This window comes from Ovis canadensis, chromosome 7 (genome assembly GCF_042477335.2).
Source record: "Ovis canadensis isolate MfBH-ARS-UI-01 breed Bighorn chromosome 7, ARS-UI_OviCan_v2, whole genome shotgun sequence".
Lineage (NCBI taxonomy): Eukaryota > Metazoa > Chordata > Mammalia > Artiodactyla > Bovidae > Ovis > Ovis canadensis.
The window spans coordinates 32,705,475-32,725,115 of record NC_091251.1 but is presented as its reverse complement, the minus strand read 5'-3'; the positions used below and the strand labels follow the sequence as shown (position 1 = coordinate 32,725,115).

Genomic DNA, 19,641 nt, shown 5'->3' with positions numbered 1-19,641 from the left:
CTAGAAACTGGATGGATTAATTTAGGAAATGGGAATGGCCTATATATAGCAGGTATTCAGATTTTCCTTAAAATATTTGGAAGACTGAAAATTTGGACTCAAAAAAAAAAAGATTGGACACAGGCAGTTTCTATTACATGGTGTTACTAAATGAAAGTAGTGCCTTGTTGACACTTGCCCTGACTTGTGTCCTTGTTGATGTAAGGATGGGCAGTGCCTCTGGTGGCTAGATTGAATTCTAAACGCCTGCAGGGATTGAGTCACAGTGGCATGGTTACAGCCCACACAGACCAGAGAACCTAGGATTAGATTAACTCCGTGGCTTTTCTTTGAGAGATCTGGGTTTATCTCTGTTTTTAAAGAATGCCATATTTGTTCAACATAGGATGAAGGTGTGAGAAAACATTTTCTCTAAACCAGCTAAGGGCCCTTCCCCACCCAGATGAGCTGAGCTACATGGGTAGATGTTTGACTCCTTTGACTCCTCCGTAAGAGAGTTAAGGCCCTGCAGCATTCCAGACTGAGCCTTTGGCACAAAGTTCAAGTGCAGAGGAAACAGATCAGGACAGGTGAGGGAGGGAGGGAAAGTGGTGTGTCTAGTAAATCAAGCTCTCCAAGCCTAAAAAATAAATTACATACAATTGCAAGTCTTGACTAACTGATCATATTGATTAGGAGTTAATGATTTCTGTGCAGCCCTTTCAAGAGTGGAGAGAGGTTATTTTTCCGTTGGTTGGATACTTGAGAAGGTGGGGTTCAGATGCCCCAGAGGCATATTGCCTCACATTCTGTTTGGCAGGGAAGTGGTCTGGAAGCTGCAGGCAGGAGTGTCTTCTGAGGAAGTTACAGCATACACAGTATCTCACCTTAGTGAAGGCATGTACTGTGCTTTATTGCATTTGTACTGTATAATAGTCCTGTGAGGAGGATTGGGCAGGTGGTATTAACATCCTAATTTTAAAGAAGTAGACCTTAAGAGAATTTTGTTTTATATAATGCTAAAACATATTCTGTAACTAGCTTGGGCAGATATGTTAGTCTGTTAAGAAAACACATATGGAATTCTAGTTATTCTCTCTTCCTACTCTCCCCTGACACCTGGATGGAAAACAGCTGAACACTTAATGTCTTTTGGGTTAGAGATAGTTTGGTCTGGTAAAGCCTGAACATTTGACTTTTCTTGTGTAAATTTAAAAAGGTTTTCCATAGACCCAGGATCATATTTGAAACTAGCTCCTGATTGTGGTCGGGGTAGAAAATTGCCTTAAATTTAGAGTAGTGTGTGTGTTATTCTCAAAACATTTTCATGTAAACTCTTGTTTTTTTTTTTTTTTCCTCAGTTCCACTAGGGTGGGATAAGAGACAGTTATCTTTTTATAGCTATAATGATTTATAAAAACTCTACTAAGTAATAGGCAAGAGGTGGTGGTACTCAAGAACAGAGAAATTCAGGGGATTTTCAGGAAAAGTAAGTGACCTCTGCCAGAAGGAGATTCATAATCTTCATTTGTGGTTTTAACTAAATTGGCATTTTAAGGGCAATATAATTCAGCCCATACGTATATATTTTGTTAGCACTTACTCTACACTCAGACCCCTTCTTCCCTATCTGGCTTTCCCTGCAGTTGAGAGCTTCCCAAGGTGGTGTTTGGCCTCAGCTCTGTGGGGAGTTAAGGACTTAGACTAGCCAGGGACAAGGCATTGTATGTCACCTGACCAAATCTTGAGTTACTTGTTATGTACAAAAGAAAAGGCTGAAGGAACCACAGGGAGGGACACATATTTGGAAACAGACCTGAGGTGGCAGTGCTTTTCTACCCTAATCTGTAGATGCCTCTTGAGGGAGGAATTTTGGGGATGATTGTATATACATGTAGTAGGGAAGGCCTTGCACCTGAAGTAGAGTTTGTTCTTCCTCTTTTTTCAAAGGACAAGCACGAGGCACAGTGTAAACAAGAAGATACAATTACTGTTGAGGATTACATTTCTTAGGTATTTGGCAGGTGACCCGAGCAGATGCTAGGGGAGGAAGATGGAGCAGGGCTGGCCAGGGGGAGAGGGAACAGTGATGACTAGACCTTGTAGGATGACCTCTGTCCCATAAACAGCCTGTCTTGGGATCTTCTCCTTCCTTTTTGAGGCTTTGGACTCCTCAGAGTCTTTTGTCTTCCAGAGACTCCACACCGTACCCGTACAGCATTTGTGAATGAATAAATATTGAATTTTCTGTCTCTGAAAGTTTTCAGCTTTTCTAGCCCTTATTCCCTCTCTTTTCATCTTACTTGTTTTTCTGAAATTAAAAAATGTGCTCACAAAAACAAGTTAAAATTTTCTATGTAGTTTACAAAGTTGAAAAAATACCTCTCATGACTCCCAGACCCTGTCCTCACCCTTTCATCTTTTTGATTAATCCAGCAAACAAGGAGTTTGAGGAGTATTGCTGTTTTTGGAAAAGGATTTTGGTGGTCTTCAAATTCTCTGCAATAGACATGCCATCACCTCTTGTGAAAGGTCCATCCCAGCACCAAGAAGGTTTGGGTCTTGTGTCTTACTAAGTCCATCATTATGTCTCGCTGCTCATCGGGCATTTTAAATGCATTCAATCTTTTGGTGACAATGAGAGCCAAGACTGATCTTGTTTTTCTTGTCCCTACTTATTAGCTTTCTTTCTGTTTGAATCTTATGACTAAATCTTAGGGTTTCTGTGAGTGACCTTGTCCTGACTCCCTGCTTCTTATTCCGTTGCATGGACTTATGACTGATATATCAAAGTTCAGACTGGCCGAGGCAGACTGTATGGTGATGGTGACAAATACCATTATTAAGAGTAATAATACATCTCTCACATTTGTACAGCACTTTCAGCATGCAGACTGTTTTTGTGCTCGTTTGTTTGATGGGCAGCTAGTTCATCTTCTAGGTGAAGATGCTTTGAGGTTGTGTCATGGTTAAGTTCAAGCTCATGTCAAAGCTGGTTGTCTCAGAATTGCCCTGACTTGAAAAGTCTCTGAAAGCAGAGCTGCTTGAACATTTTGGACATCAGCCATAGCCCAAATAACCATACCTGTTCCTTCTTTTCCTCTCTTCAGGGTGCTACCCTGACCTACTTCATTGTTATAAGAATAAGAACAGCTAACATTACTGCTTGCTTACTGTGTGCTAGGTACTGTGCCAAGTACATTACTTGTCCCGCTCCTCTCTTGTAGTCTTCACAACACTCTGAGGTAAATGCCATTATTCTCTCTACTTTCCAGGTGAGAAAATTGAGGCTCAAGGGCATTGAATGACTTGCTCAGTGTGACAGAGTCAACCAGTGGAGCCAGCGTCCTCACTCAAGCACTCTCATGCCACAGCACACGTTCCTAAGCATTACGCCATACTGCTGTGTTCAGAACATATTAAATAACAGTGAAAGGTATTGACTGAGAGAAGAAATGGGTTCTAATCCTGACCCTGCTATTAAAAACTTGCCATGACCCTGACTAGTCACATTCCTTTTTTGGGCCTCAGACTCTCCAAGTATATGATGAAGTAGGCTGAGGTAGATGATCTTGAAGGTTCTATAAGGCTCTAAAGGTCTGTGGTTTCCTTATATGGACACAGATGAGAAGCTGGGTTAGTGAAGGAAGTGATTTCTAAGCTTCTTTTCCTAATAGTAGTGACTGTCAGGTTCTTAACCTTGCAGCTGTCACCTCAGTGCCCCCTGTACTTCCAAACATACATCTCCCTGTCTCAGACACTCCCTCTAATCCCCTCAGACACTGAGGCCAGGAAAAGTGTTAGAGCAGCGGTTTACAAAGATGATTTTAAGGTATATGAAATGTGGCCTAGGCATCAGGCTTATTAAAAGCACTCCAGGTGATTAGAGTGTCTTAGTGGAGACTTCAGTGCCTCCTACCCAGTGGTTTCACCTGCAGGAAAAGGAAGAGCCTCATCTGCAGAAGGCAGCACCTAGACCCAGACTGCTCTAGACTTCACAGTCAGTGATGAATCTGCTCTGCATAATCGTTGAGCCAAAAAGCCAACATCTTTCTTGCTTCTGTCTCGGCCATCTTGTATTGCTTCTTGGGCTTGGCCCTTGGCTAGCAGTAAATCTTAACTCTCCGTCTACCTTCAGCCAAACTTCTATTTTTGCCTATAAAATTTGAGGTGTTTCTGGGATTTGATAGGTTGCCTGAAGGAAGCAGAGAGACCATCTCTATAGTATCAGTGTGTTGTATGGTGCGACACTGTACAGTATCTTTTAAGGATGGAGTTTCTCTGAAAATGAGTTGCAAGATTATGAATTTGCTTTGAAAAATGAGCACTAAATGAGCAGTGCAGGTAAGGGGCCCCATACCTTGATCCCTATCTCAGCTCTGTTGTGTTAACTTTATTTAACCTTTGGTTCAGTTCAGTCACTCGGTCATGTCCGACTCTTTGCGATCCCATGGACTATAGCATGCCAGGCTTCCCTGTTCATCACCAACTCCCGGAGCTTACTCAAACTTAGGTCCATCAGGTCGGTGATGCCATCCAACCATCTCATCCTCTGTCGCGCTTTTCCTCCTGCCTTCAATCTTTCCCAGCATCAGGGTCTTTTCCGACGAGTCAGTTCTTCAGTTCAGCTAAAAATACCTCCGTTGCCTAAGTTGACACTCTGCACATCCACCAGCCTAGCAGAGAAGCTGGATGTTTTTCTCTAAGTGCCAGCAGCTTAGGCAGCAGAAGGTACTGAGGAACATGCGTTTGTCCTCAGCCAAAGGCCCAGATAATGAGATTGGATCAGGTATTGGTGGGTAACTTAAGACTTGGAACCCCAGTGTTGCCATTCATCAGGACCCTGGAAGGGTCCATCCAATAATCCATGGGATTTAGAGTATGTAGCTAATAAGGCCAGATCATGAGTTAATTTCCAAATGGGTCTGTGATCTCTTTTAAAGATCCATTACTTCTTTGCTACCTAATCTGTGCCTTCCTGAAAAGGTAAAGTGAAGTAAGCAGTATTTGCTCTGTTCAACTCCTCAGACCTACCTGCAGACCAACAGGACCCATTTAAGTACTTCCTTATTAAATGGCAAGCCCATATAAGGCGAGGCACCATAATCAATATAAATAGGCCAGTATTCAATATAATTTTTCAGTATCTGACATGAGTAAACTTTATTAGAGCTATAAACAAGAGTCCTGTTTATATCAGCAAACAGGGAGAAGACGTAATATTCAGCATTTCTTTAATTTCTTAGAACGCATAACACCTGCCTTAGCCTAAACTTTCCTTGACTGAAAATGAAGTTTAAATATTTATTTTTGACACTGGGCTCCAATAGTGTGCTAGATTGATAGAGAGATGTAAAGTAATCCTCATAAGACCTCTGTGAATTGTGAGTATTTTATTCCCATTTTACAGAAGTAAATACTGAACCTCAAAGGATTTTAAATGACCCACCTTGGGTTACTCAGTGAGTAATAAAGCCTCAATAGAGCCAAATTTCTCTGCTTGAAGTCCAAGACACTTTACGTTATAATATATAAAGTACAGTAGTTAAATTACAGCAAATAGATCAGTCCCTCCTTGGGTCTAGAGTGTTCTAATACATCTGCAAGCAAAGAAAACATTTGGGCAGTTTGCTTTGCAGTTACCAGTAATGCATGTTGTATATTTTTATTTTTTGTGGACTCTGTTCTAGTTTGGTTTATTTCCCGTCCTGTTTGGTAAAGAACAAAGAACATGGCCTCTGGAATCAGACATCCCTGAATTTGGATTTTGGCTTTACTTTTTATTAGCAGTATAATTTTAGATCTTAAATAACTTTACCAAACGTGAGTTTTCTAATCTATAAAAATGGGGTAATATCTGCATCATTGGGTGATTATATTAATCTGTTGCTGATTAATACTGAGAAGGCAATGGCACCCCACTCCAGTACTCTTGCCTGGAAAATCCCATGGCAACCCACTCCATTGTTCTTGCCTGGAAAATCCCAGGGACGGCAGAGTCTGGTGGGCTGCCATCTATGGGGTCACACAGAGTTGGACACGACAAGCGACTTAGCAGCAGCAGCTGCTGCATAATAAGTTATCCCCAAAATAAGTAGCTTAAAACAATAAATATTTATTACCTCACAGTTTATGTGGGTCAGGAATTCTGGAGCACATTCGTGGGGTGGTTCTGACTCAGGGTCTCTCAAGTTGTTGGCTGGGGCTGGAGGATTGTTTCCTAGATGACTGCCTCAGTGACTGTGCAGAAGGCCTTAATTCCTCACTATGTGGGCCTCTCCATGGCCTGTCGAGTGTCTTCCCAGTATGACAGCTAACCTCCCCCAGAGTGTGTGACCAGGAGAAAGAGAGAAACAGCATATGTGTGCACAGAAAGCCACTTTGTATTTTGTGAACTAGTTTCCAAAGTTGTACACATTTTAATATATATACATACATATATAAAAAACATTTTATAAATATATGTATGTATAACATATGCTATATTTTATTCTTTAGAATCAGGTCACTAAGTCCAGCCCACACTCAAGAGTAGGGAAATTAGGCTTCACCTCTTGAAGGGAAGAAAATCAAATAATTTCTGAACTATTTAAGAGGTAGACTCTGCACCCTAAGAGTCCCCTTCTTTGACCACTGCTGACATGTGTTCTGAGAGTTCAGTTACCTTTCTTGCTGTTAGTATGCCATCTAGCTCAGCTGGTGGGACAAGAACAGGCTTTCTGATTGAGCAGCTCCCCTAAAGAACAGAGAGAAGTGACCTACTTCATTGACCCAAAGGCTGAAGTGACAGTTGTTATAATCATTCCTTATAAGGGTAAAGTGATATAACCTGCATTAATTTCCTATCTGCTTAGTATACTAGTGATACTTCAACCAATCCAAGGGTGAATAATCAGGGCATTTTTCTTTTGAGTACATAAGGAAGAGGGGATATTATTCCTAAACTTCACTCAGTGTTCTTTGTGGAGTTGAGAAAGCAGCAGTAGATCTAACCGTGAAAACTTGTAGGCTTTACTATGTAAACATGGCCAGCAAAGGGTTGGGGGGGGGGTGCGCATTAAATTCCTATTGTCTCTGTATCTGATAGCCTGTAAGGGACCTTCCCATCCGTAAATAGAAGCCTCTGTAGAATCTGGAAGTAGATGAATGAAAAGAGGGTGTGGTGTTTTCAACCTGAGCACCAAGGCGGGAGTGAAAGACCAAAACCCAGGTCTTGGTCTTCAAGAGTAGTAGCTTTTTAGAGACTGTATAGCCATAAACCAACTCAGGTTTTAGCCTTCCAAGTGGTTCTTATGTATAATCTTGGGGATGAGTCTCCAAGGCAAAATCTGAGGTTGCTGAATTCACAGCACTATTGGAAGTAGTCAAGTAACTGAAAATGAGAGTCACTCAGTCGTGTCTGACTCTCTGTGACCCCATTGACTATCGAGTCCATGGAATTTTCAGGCCAAAATACTGGAGTGGATAGCCTATCCTTTCTCCAGCAACTCTTCCCGACTCAGGAATCAAACTGAGGTCTGCTGCGTTGCAGGCGGATTCTTTATCAACTGTCCTAACAGGGAAGTACTTAACTGGGCCAGAGTAAATTGAGTTGAGTATTCTCTGTGGGGCAAAGGAGAATGAAAGTGGGAAAAAAACATCACATGTAAACTGATTTCTGAAAGTTATATCTCAACCATTTTCCTGAGCTCTGGACTTGATATGCAGCTGCCTACTTGACAACTTCACTTAGATGTTAAATAAGTCCTAAACTTAACATTTCCTAAACTTTGAACTCCTGGTTTTTTACTACCATCATTGCTCTATCCCTAAGCAAAACAAAATAAAAACAAACCAACAACAAAAAAATACCCATGCTAATTCTTCTGTAGTCTTCCTCATCTCAGTAACTGGAAATTCTATTCTTGAAGTTACTCAGACCAGAAACCTTGAGATCATGCTTGCCTCCTTTTTCTCTCACTTTCTACATTCAGTCCATTAACAAATATATTAACCTATAAAATATCCAGAATTTCTCACTTTTACAGCTGCTGCCCTCATCCAAACCTCCCCCTCCCCCTTTCTGGATTGCTTTCAGAACCTCCTAATTGATCTTATTTCCACTATCCTCTCTCTACAATTGTCCACATAGTAGCCAGAGGGAGCCTGTTAAAACATACAGATAATTTCATACCTACACTTAGTATTCACCAGTGGCTTCCCAGCTGACAGAGTAAATGCCAAAGTAATTTCATCGTCCTACAAAGTCCTATCCAATCTAGGCTCTATTCTCTGATTTAATCTCTTACCATCATCCCCTTGGTTACTGTTTCAGCCAATTCCTCCATGCTGTTCGTTACACATAACAAGCACACTTCTGCCCCAAAGCTTTTGCCTTTCCCTCTACTTGGAGTGTTCTTCCTGCCGATACATGTGGCTTACTCCTTTATTTTTTTCGTGACTCTGCTAAAATTCACCTCATCAGAAAGGCCTTCCCCTGCCACTTTGTGACAAATTTGGCATATAATGAGTGCTCAACAAATGTTTGTCCAATGAATGAAACATACTAGAGGTACAGTTGCCGGGATCCAGCCCCGGTGGATCCAGAGAATTTGAAGCGGAGACGGCGTTGGTGAGGAAAACTTGTTTATTTATTAATATAAGATTAGATTAGGAAGAAATAGTGTAGTAGGAAAATTAAGTGGAGAAAGAAGGCTGAATAACTTGGCTTACTGGGAAGGCCAGTAAAGTTCCAGACAAGGAGCTTGCACCATCTACGTTGGGCCACCGGCGCCCACTTGAATATCGGGGGGTGCCCTGCCTTGGGCTCCCCCTCGCGTGGATCTTAAAAGCCGGGACAAGTAAGTAGACATGGTGAGCTGCTCTGCTCCAGGTGGGAATTCAGCCTGAAATTAGAGTAAAGAGGAGAAACCAGTCCAGCGACTGGCCCCGTCCTCTGTTGTTCAGAAGGCCTATTATACTTTTGATAAAATGTGGAGATCAATGGGTAACACAAAGTTATGCGGCGTTAGCAGTCCAGACTCTTTATCAAAACCAGGCTTTTCTCTCTGCATACCTAATTGTATACACAAGTCTTACGTGATTTACATCATCTTCTGGCCAAAAAGGGCCAATTAACATTTTACAGCCTTTTTTCTGATAAGGGTTTGTTAACTAGAAGACTTATTTGTGTTGATCTTCCCAAAGTCTGGTGCCACTCTCAGAAAGCACTAAATAAAGTTACATTCTTACATAGCAAGGACACAAGAGGAATGCAGTGATATGTAACAAAGAGAAGTAATTAACCCAAAAGTCTAGTGTTGCTAACATCAAAACTACTATATATCTTCTTCCATATCTCGTTGACATTGAGTAACATCCTCCCAGGTGCCTAAAAGATAAAGAATATGGAGGCCTGGCAGCAGTCATTGAGTCAACAGTGAAAACCCTCTACCAATATGATTTTTAACTCTTTTAGAAAAGGCTGTGTATCTTTAAGATGCTTTAAGCTTTGTGCCTCGTGGTTGGGGGGCTATAAGCAATTCACAAGCTGTAAGAGGTCCGGGGGAACCTGTTAGGCAAGCTAGAGAGCTATCAGAGGGGTTTAATTGAAACATCCCTTTCAAATGCAGAAGGCTAAAGCCCTGATTTGACTTTTTCCAGAGAATATTAGAAGCGTGGAAAAGCAGGCAGACTCTTGTTTTTGGGGGGGGACGGGGGGTGGATGCTCAGGAAATTCCAGGGGGAAAACCTGAGGTCTGATTAGCCTTGCCATCAGAGCTCTGCTGCATGACCTTGTCACGGGTGGAATTCCTCACGCTTGCTCCCGGCATACAGTGTGATAGCTCTTCTGTTTATTGTGTCTCCCTGCTCCCCCATGATGGTGTGTTAGTATGCTGTGGAGCTTGCTCCTTGGTGTGCTTGTTGCTGCTGCTGCTAAGTCGCTTCAGTCATGTCCGACTCTGCGACCCCATAGATGGCAGCCCACCAGGCTCCCCTGTCCCTGGGATTCTCCAGGCAAGAACACTGGAGTGGGTTGCCATTTCCTTCTCCAGTGCATGAAAGTGAAAAGTGAAAGTGAAGTCGCTCAGTCCTGTCCAACTCTTAGCGACCCCATGGACTGCAGCCTACCAGGCTCCTCCGTCCATGGGATTTTCCAGGCAAGAGTACTGGAGTGGGTTGCCATTGCCTTCTTTTAAGAGGTTCTTAATATTTACTGACTGCAGAAAGCTCTGAGGAAGAGTGACCAGGTTAAACATTAGGCCTGAGAGGTGACTGATTGACTGTTGGAGAAAATTGGCATGTTGAGAACTTGAGCCAGCCTGACTCATTCCCTTCTGTAGTGAGGAATTGTGCCTGGGAAAACAAAAAGACATTTCTTTAATAATATCCTATCTGGAAAACACCTCATACTGAGTGGTAATGACTAGGCTTTCATTTGTCAGGTTGTAGAGGTGGCTTGGGGCCTTGCTTGTTCTTTTCCTATCCAGGTGCCTCAGGAGGTGGTCTAGGAAGCACAGTCTGAGAGGAGCAGGACATTGGATTATTTTTAAGCCGAGAAAAACCAAGCCAGTCAGAAGGAAAACATGAGATTCAGCCCATGGTATAATTAGACAGGCTTTTACAGTCTCAAAATGACATCTATCTGTCTATGCAAGACACTGAATGTAGGCAGGGGCTAGAAATAACTCCATCTGATAATGGGTATAAAATTCAAGCATAGAAGAATTAAATAACTCGCAAAACTGGAATTTGGACCAGGCCTATTGATTCTCTTTTCCATTTTGGCCAACAAAGTGATGTCTGGCCTACTTTGAGTTTTATTGCTTTCAGATTAGTAGAACTGATGTGGTAAGGTGGGAATTTAGAGTTAAGGTCAAAGAAGGCCAAATTCAAAGAATTAGCTCTCATCTCAGGCTTCTTGGGTCCTTGAACTTTCTCTAATATTTAAACCACATATGCTGTTTATTTCTTCCTAAATGATCATGAAAAGCAGAGACCAACAGCTTCCAGCATGTCTTGAAATTTCCCCAAGATTTGGTTCATTGAGAGAATTGCAAATCAGGTGTATAAATCAGATTCTTAAGTCGTTAAAACAACCTTATGAGACACTGGTTGAATTTCCTGTTCATTTCTTTCTTCTCTTGTGAAGACTAGTTTGCTGGATTTCCTCTTTTCTGGGAGAGCCTTGGCTATTGATATTCTTGGGTAGCTTCTCTAAGCATTCATCATTTATTGTTTTTATATACCTTACAATAGGACTTGATTTTAGGTGTTTGATCTCAGGGCTCTCTGATTTCCTTAACATAATGTATAGCATTTGATATAATACATAATTACTGCTCATGCAGGTGTTGTGAGAAAAAACCATGATTGGTAGAGAAGATAATAACTTCTGTTTGCATTTCTTTAAAGGATGGCTTAATTTATGCAGTTGCACCTATATTGTCTTCCAGTAGGTTGTAGAACCACCCATATTATTAGTAGAGCTTCATATACAGTAATCCTGGTACCTGCTTTGGTGGGTGGGAGGTTAGGGCATGGGATTGGTTCCATTGCTCTGTTCTGACCTGAAATGCATGTTATCAAAGCTGAATATGAGGGTGGGTCTAAAGACTGACTAAGAAGCAGGGCTCTGAGCCAGTAGTTGGGGCTTTGTATCTTGTTCAGCATAGGCTCCCATGGTAACTGTATTCAACACTTTCTCACAGCTGCTCCTGACATCACTGGCCATAAACGGAGTGAGAACAAGAATGAAGGGCAAGATGCCATGATGTACTGCAAGTCAGTTGGCTACCCTCACCCAGAGTGGACATGGCACAAGAAGGAGAATGGTATGCTCGTGGTGAGTAGGAGGCAGCCCTGGTCCTCTATATGTGGGTGTCTGTGGTTGCTGGAGTTTCTCCTGGGGTGCTCCAGACATCTGGACAAGTCTCTGCAACCTGCCATACCAGCTGCCATGGCTTGGGTCACCCTTTGGGGTCATGGTTATATCACAAATTTGAAGGGCACTAATAGTCTCTGCTTAGCATGGAATCCCTTCCCTACCTATGAATTTATTAAAGGTTTCCGGTAAAAGGCTTGGCTCTTTTTCTTCAAGATAAGACACCAAGAAGAGCTAACCCCAGGCTTAAAATTTTACTATTATTCTAGTCCATTTATCCTAGATAAAATATTGTTCTTGAAGTGGTCTTAATGTATTTTTCTTGATTTTTGGGAAAGGCAAGGCAATAAGAGCAGTTAATAGTATTATACATTCCTGAAACATATTAAATTACTGATTAGGAATTGAGACAATCTAAGGAGGCCCACTGGCAGCCTTAGACATTGGAAATCTGACAGTATCTGCTCCAGAAAAGGTCAAAGGAAGCATCTTTTCCAATCTATGGGATGACTCCTGATGACATTGGGAGAGTTAAAACTTTAGACTTTTGATTAATGCTTGACCAGTCTCCTGTTCTCTCAGATGGGATGTCATACATTCTTCTCCAGGCTTTGTATGCCTAGACTCTACTTTTCAGGCATCCTCTTTGATTGTCAGTCTTCAGAATCAGAAGGGACTCTAGAGATCATGTAATCCAGGTTCTTCAGAAAGATTATAAATATTAACCAGGGTAAATTGGTGGCGGAGCCACAAAAGTTCCTTGCACATGATAGTACTTTAAAAATACCCTTTGAAACTATAAGCAAGGTGAAAAGACAGCTCTCAGAATGGGAGAAAATAGGAAATGAAACAACTAATAAAGATTAATAAATTAATCTCCAAAATATACATGGCAACTTACACAGCTCAGTATCAGAAAAACAACCCAATCAAAAAGTGGGCAGAATAATATAAACAGACATTTCTCCAAAGAAGACATAAAGATGGCCAAAGAACACATGAAAAGGTGCTCAACCTTGCTTATTACCAAAGAAATGCAAATCAAAACTACATTGAGGTATCATCTCACACTGGTCAGAAAGGCCATCATCAAAAAAGTCTACAAGCAGTAAATGCTGGGGAGGGTGTGGAGGAAAGAGAACCCTCTTGCACTGTTCGTGGGGATGGAAATTGATACAGGCCCAATGGAAAACAGTATGGAGATTGCTTAAAAAACTAGGAATAAAACTATCATATGACCCAGTAATCCCACTACTGGGCATGTACCCTCAGGAAACCATAATTGAAAAAGACACATGTACTCCAGTGTTCATTGCAGCACTATTTACAATAGCTAAGACACGGAAGCAGCCTAGATGTCCATCAACAGATGAATGGATAAAGAAATTGTGGTACATATACACAATGGAATATTACTCAGCTATAAAAAGAAACACATTTGAATCAGTTCTAATGAGGTGGATGAACCTAGAGCCTATTATACAGAGTGAAGTCAGTCAGAAAGAGAAAGACAAATGTCATATATTAACACATATATGGAATCTAGAAAGATGATACTGATGATCCTATCTGCAGGACAGCAGTGGAAACACAGACATAAAGAACAGACTTATGGTCACAGAGAGGGAGGGAGAGGGTGGGATGACTTGAGAGAGTAGTATTGAAATATATACATTATGTAAAATAGCCAGTGTGAATTTGCTGTATGATGCAGGAAATCCAAAGGCTGGTGCTCTGTGACAACCTAGAGGGGGTAGGATCCAGAGGGAGTAGGGAGGACGGTTTAAGAGGGAGGAAACGTGTTTACCAATGACTGATTGATGCTGATGTATGGCAGAAACCATCACACTATTGTAAAGTAACTATCCTCCAGTTGAAAATAAAATAAAAATTTAAAAACCCTTTGAAGGCTTGTGGACCAAAGATCGTAGGTGAGAAATGTGGAATTAGTGAAGGAGTAGAGCAGGAGTTAGAGGAGTTGGCAGCTTTTCAAATCCTAGGGTTGAAGTTTCACAGAATAACTCTTAATTTTGAAGGCTATGAATTTCTCATTTTAGCCAAACCCATACTTAAATGTAGACATGATTTATGCTATAGCTAGATATCATTCTGGGGATTATATTTACCTTCCTCCTCTACTGTTTCTGATTACCCTTTAGTTGCTGCATGTGAACTGACACAAGAGTCAGATTTTTCCCCTGCTAGTATCCCATGAGATCAGAGCTGCAAACCTGTCCTAGCTCCACCCAAACCCCTGGTCATACTCTCACCTCTGCCTTCCCACACATGCCTGGAGCATTCCTGTCTTGCTTGGTCAGCTCTCCTCTCCCACTGTCTAGTTTAAATGTTAGCTCTTCTCCAACTTTCCTTGACTCTTTCCAGCAGTGTCCACTCACTCAGTGCAGTGTGGCTCTATACATACCCTCTGTTGGCGCTTCTTAGACGTTCCTGGAACCATCCCTTTGGAAGTCTGCTTCCCTCTGGAGGTCATTTTTATGTCATGCTTTCCCTTTCTCACCTTCCTCTTAGGTTGGATATAAAACACGTAGCATATATTAGTAAATAATCTCTTTCTTTTAACCTTGTAATTCTGAAAGGAAGTGGAAGTTATGAATTTCCTCCATTCTGACTGGTAGCAAGTTATTAGCATTGTTTCTAGAGGAAGTTTAGGGAAACTTTCCAGAATTCAGCAGGTGTGAAGTAGATGTGCTGAATCTGAAGTCATTAAATAGGCCTGATGTTACCAGATACATACCTGACCACGGAGCTCACACCCTTTCTCCATCCTCTTTCTGGTTATAGAGTTCTTATCTGGTTTTTGGAGCAACATCTAGATTAAGTTGCCTTTTCTGGGTCTGCAGGGAAGGATGTCCCTTCGTTAAAATTGGCGAAGTCCTGATTCTGCTAGAAGCTTATTGATTGGTTGTTGTTGAGATTGAAGGGAAGTCAGTGATCAAGTATTCAAAGTTCCTTGGACAAAAATGACCCTAGACACTGCTCCCTGATCCCGTTCAGTGTTTTGCTAAGGATGGAAAATAGTCTCACCCTGTGTTGGGCACTAATTCACCTACTCTGATCTTTGTGTGTTCTCATTTTTTCTGCTCCTGAGTAGGATATTGTCAATACCTCTGGCCGCTTCATCATCATCAACAGGGAAAATTACACTGAGCTGAGCATCACTAACCTCCAGATCACAGAAGACCCTGGCGAGTATGAATGTAATGCTACCAACTCCATTGGCTCTGCCTCCGTTGTCACCATCCTCAGGGTACGGAGCCACCTGGCCCCACTCTGGCCTTTCTTGGGAATTCTGGCAGAAATCATCATCCTTGTGGTGATCATTGTTGTATATGAAAAGAGGAAGAGGCCAGATGAAGTTCCTGACGGTAAGAGCATCCCTACAAAATAGCTGTAATGCTGGGGCTGGTTCCTTGGGGGTGGTTTCCAAGCACCCAGAGAGGACTATAAGGATGTTGGGATTCAGTCCCAAAAGGAGAGAAGGAAAAATTCTTATACTGGTTCCTCATCCCCCTGCCCCTAAGATTAGCCACTTTGAACTATAATCATTAGCTCTGTCCTTCCATGTGGGTGTTCTCGAACCCCAGTCCCTTCTGCCCTTCAGGCCCCTTGTGGGGAATGGGCAGTTGTCAGTCTCTTTGTTCAGCTCTGTCCTCCTCCAATACAGATCATCAGGCAGATTGAGCTTGAGGAGAATCCAAGTCAAGCCTAGAAGCCACCCCAAGATCGCAGGCCACCTGGCCTTTTCAGGCAGATTTAAGGTATCTGATTGGTTGTCACATGGTTGCCTGGTATAGTCCCTATAGGTAACTGCACCAGTCCAGTCAAACTGTTCTTGGGAAAAGCCATGGGAACAGTTCACCCTTTGGTTCCCTTGGTTGGCCCCTTCAGAAGGTTTTCAAGGTTCCTGGTGAAGCAGGCTCCTGCCATTTGGCTTTTTTGTCTGTCTGACAAAGAATGGTGGAGAGCATCTGACGCATCACCACCCCCAGTTAGAACAAATAGGTAAGCAGTACCGCCTGGCATCCCTGCCCAAGGTGGCACTCTCAGGCTGGCCCAGGGTCAGAGAAGGGATTGAATAATAGCAGCAGAGCTACAGCTGATTGTTAGCCATTGGAAAGAGCAAGAATCTTACATTGATAGACATACTTAAGAGTCAGAAAAGGTTCTGGAAGTTTTTATGTTTTTTGTTATGGATGTTTCATTTCTAACTCTGTGATTGTAATTGGCGGGGGAGACTACTGATTAAGACTTGCACCCATAGTACTTCAGATTCCTAACTAGCTCCGCAGCTCCATCCTCTAGCCCTATAACATCGTAAGCAAAAACAAATCATTGACCAGCCAACCATGATCACACTTGCCTGTCACTGATTGGACTGGAAGAGTGTGCCTCTAGGCTGAGTGGAGGCCAGCTTTGGGTGACGGGGAGGTTGTCAACTCCAATCTGGCTGTTCTGGGCCCATGCTTGTGTACTGGAGTGCTGTGCCCTGCCCCAGAGAGTTGTCTGTGTTCTTGTGGCTGGCCAGCAGGATGCACTGCCTGCCACATGTGTCAATGGGGAATGCTAAGGGAGGTCTGGTGCTGTCTTAGAAAGAGTGCAGCCCTGAAGGCAGGACAGTGGCTTCAGGTTCTCTGGAAGGACATGTCTGAGTGTAGCAGCCACCTCCTCTTTGCTCAGCAGCTCCTCAGTCTCTTTGCTTGTACTCAGTAGAGGGAGGATTGTAGTGAGGTTGGTGACAAGATTTTTTATTGAAACTAACAGTGTATTTGGATTTCCATCCAAGTGTACATTTAGCAATGAACTAGATGGAGGAATGGGATGGACTCATCTGGAAGCAGACAGGTCTTTGTAAATTCCTGGGCTTGTTCTGTGCAACTAAGAGTTTCCTGGGATTTTTTACTTTCCTTCTCTTGGGTCCACAGAACTGCTATTCTATGAAGTAAAACTGCTTTCTTAGGCTTATTGTGTATGAGTAATGCTTGTTTCTCAAAATTTCTCTTTATTACAAAGTAGGACTTCCAAAGCAGATATATGTTTAGATCTGAGAGTAAAGGGGAAGAGTTGCCTGTCAGTGTGTTTTCAGTGTTGGCTTACTAGGAGTGGTTTTGTCTCACTCCTGAAAAGAGGTTTTTCATTCCCTCTGAATGGTTTTGCTTTGTTAAATACTACCTTTCTTGGCTTCTGTTTTGGAAAGGTTGAGCTGCAAAAAGTCAGTAGAATAAGGTAAAAATGAGCTTCAAAACTTGATTTTTTAACTTTTAAGACAAGGCTGGCTGCCCCTCTGTTGGCAGAGTGACACATTGGCTTAGCCTGTCCCTGTCAGAGATTCTAGTCGTTTTTGCAGGAAGCCATTTCACTTACCAGGTTGCTGTCCCAGCATGTATGGAAGACCTCAGTGCTAACCTGAGGAATGGTTAGCATTGATTCTGACAACTGCAAGCACCTGCCCAAGGTAGCAGCTATCTTTTTTTTAAGAGCTCTGTGGCTGTTAACACAAATGGGGATCCGTTTCTAATAAGAGACATCTGTGGCCAGCAAAACTCATGAACAGCTTCCTAAGGGGAAAATACTTCTTTTAAGATAAATTATTATGGAGAATGAATGAATCCTAGTAAAAGAGATGACTGCAGGGTAAGTGCAAAGTAAAACCTTCTTGCTCTAGTGTCTTAGAAAAATGCTGTAACGCAAGCCGCTTTTACTTTGTTGTTGTTGAATTGGGGTGAAAAATCTGGGATACTGGGATTATTGCGATGTTTGCCTTCTTTCCATCCCCCCCCCCCCCCCCATAGCCAGCACGGTCCAGGCTCCATTCTCTGTCATGTCCCTTGCCCTTGCTTGAGCATTTCCATCCCATAGTTTTCTCCTTTGTCTTTCTCCCTGTTTTTCTCAGACTCCTCCCTATTCCTGCCCTCCCCTTTTTTCTTTTCTTCTGGAAGTAATTTTTTAAAAAAAGTTCCTCCATGACTTTTCCTTATGCTGTGTCTTTTTCTTCTTTAGCCAGTTTCCCCTCAACTCCTGTGCAATTCACAAGAGCAAACTCACCTCATGTGCTTTCCTCCCATCTGCCCTGCCTCAGATTTACATACAGATATATGCATACACTCCTTTTGGGAATGAATGAAGAGGTACATTATACCTGATACAGATTTGGAATTTTAGAGGTGATAAATTTTTTACCTATCAAATGACCGTTCATAGCTCTGTGTTGACTTATTTATACCATTGTGAAAATTGTTTTTTTTTTTTTTTAAAGAGGCCTGACATGCTTTTTCTTTGCCAATGGGTATACTATTCTCAAGATACAGCAATAATGTATTTCTAACTCAACCTTTTTTATATGAAAAAAGTTTATATAAAAGTCATAGTATTTATATTTGGGCAGTTTATGAGTTTTTTATAACTTAGCACTATATTAGAAAAGCACTAAGGGAATAATACAAAAGTATAGAAACACAAATTTCAACTTACATAGTTCAGCCTAAGTTTCACTAGAAAAGCAAATACTGCTTTAAATTTCTTACATAGAAAATACTTAGGGTTAATGTTTAGCAGCTTAAAAGGCCCATAACTTTTTGTCTACTAGAAAAAGTAGAGTGTTTTTAGGACATTTTGTAGTGAAACTTATATCTAAATCCCTTAGGTCCCTATTATGGTGTCTTTGAGGATTAGTGCCCCAATAGGTTGTCTTGTACGTAGATTATCTGCTTGTCACCTTTTACTGTCAATATTTTTAATAACAGATGAATCATGGAGCCAAGTGAGGGCTTTGTTTTTTGTTTACTCACCTCCTGACTACATTCTTTGAAAGTGTTAAATGATATTTCTCTAAAAAGACTAAATACAACTAGCATCCCTCTAGTCTTCTATCCATCTTACTGCTGGACACATGTTTGGAGCACACCGTCTGTGTTGGTTCCCTGCTGACTGAACCCAGAGGGTGAATAGAGTATGCTTTCAGCTCTCTCCCCAGTACCCTGAGGAGATGGGGAGTGAGCCTGCTCAGCTGTTGGGGCCTTCAGTTCTACTGCACATTTTACTGACCTTGAATGAAAACAGAAGCTGATTTAAGAAAAGTGTTGGCATCAAAAAGAGTCTTCTACATTCACCATTAGGGAGATAACCTTTATAAGCAAGTATAGGCACTTTTCCTTTAAGTTACTGGTACGAAAGATATTTGCAGTTTTGTGGGAACCATTTTTAGTGGCTGTGATGTATCCAAACTCTCTTTGACACTTCAGAATTAAGAGCTAGTCTAATGTGCCAAAATCAATTAGATGATCAAAACATTGGTAGCATATGAAGCTTTACAAAGGCCAGGAATGTTGGGAAAGAAATAGGAATTGTAAAAATGATGCATGAAACACGTGTTGTCTCTTAAGCAGGGGTCATCTGAGCCAGTAACAAGTTACCTTATGAAGAAAATAGGACTGAACAAGGAAGCAAATTGGAAGTAATTGTTAATCTTTCTTGGGTTTTGTGCTACTCTTCTGAGATCTTGCAAAATTTAAGTGGTTTTAGAAACCATAAAAACCTCATCCTCAGTGAGATGAGGCAGTGAAAAAGGAGCTTTGACCAATCAACTCATTTTGACATTAAAGCCATCTTTTTTGAGATGGTGGTATATCAAGTAAGCTGCTATTTACTAGGCATCGCAGAGCACCCTTCCAGATTCTGGGGCAATGTAGGCGAAGGGGAGTGAGGGTTCTAGTGCATTCGATCGGGTAGACAACATTTAGCTGAATCAGTGCGTGAAACAGCCCCACCAGGAACTTCACTCA

The 19,641-nt window shown here is 41.8% G+C and overlaps 1 protein-coding gene across 1 annotated transcript in view; it reads left to right on the top strand.

The window, feature by feature from the left end:
- The window catches only part of NPTN (neuroplastin), a 66,399-nt gene that overhangs the window by 41,719 nt on the left and 5,039 nt on the right, over positions 1–19,641 (top strand). The window contains exons 4-5 of the mRNA XM_069595592.1: positions 11,670–11,803; positions 14,955–15,228. Coding sequence (XP_069451693.1) covers positions 11,670–11,803; positions 14,955–15,228 — 408 coding nt within the window. The remainder of the gene's footprint in view (positions 1–11,669; positions 11,804–14,954; positions 15,229–19,641) is intronic.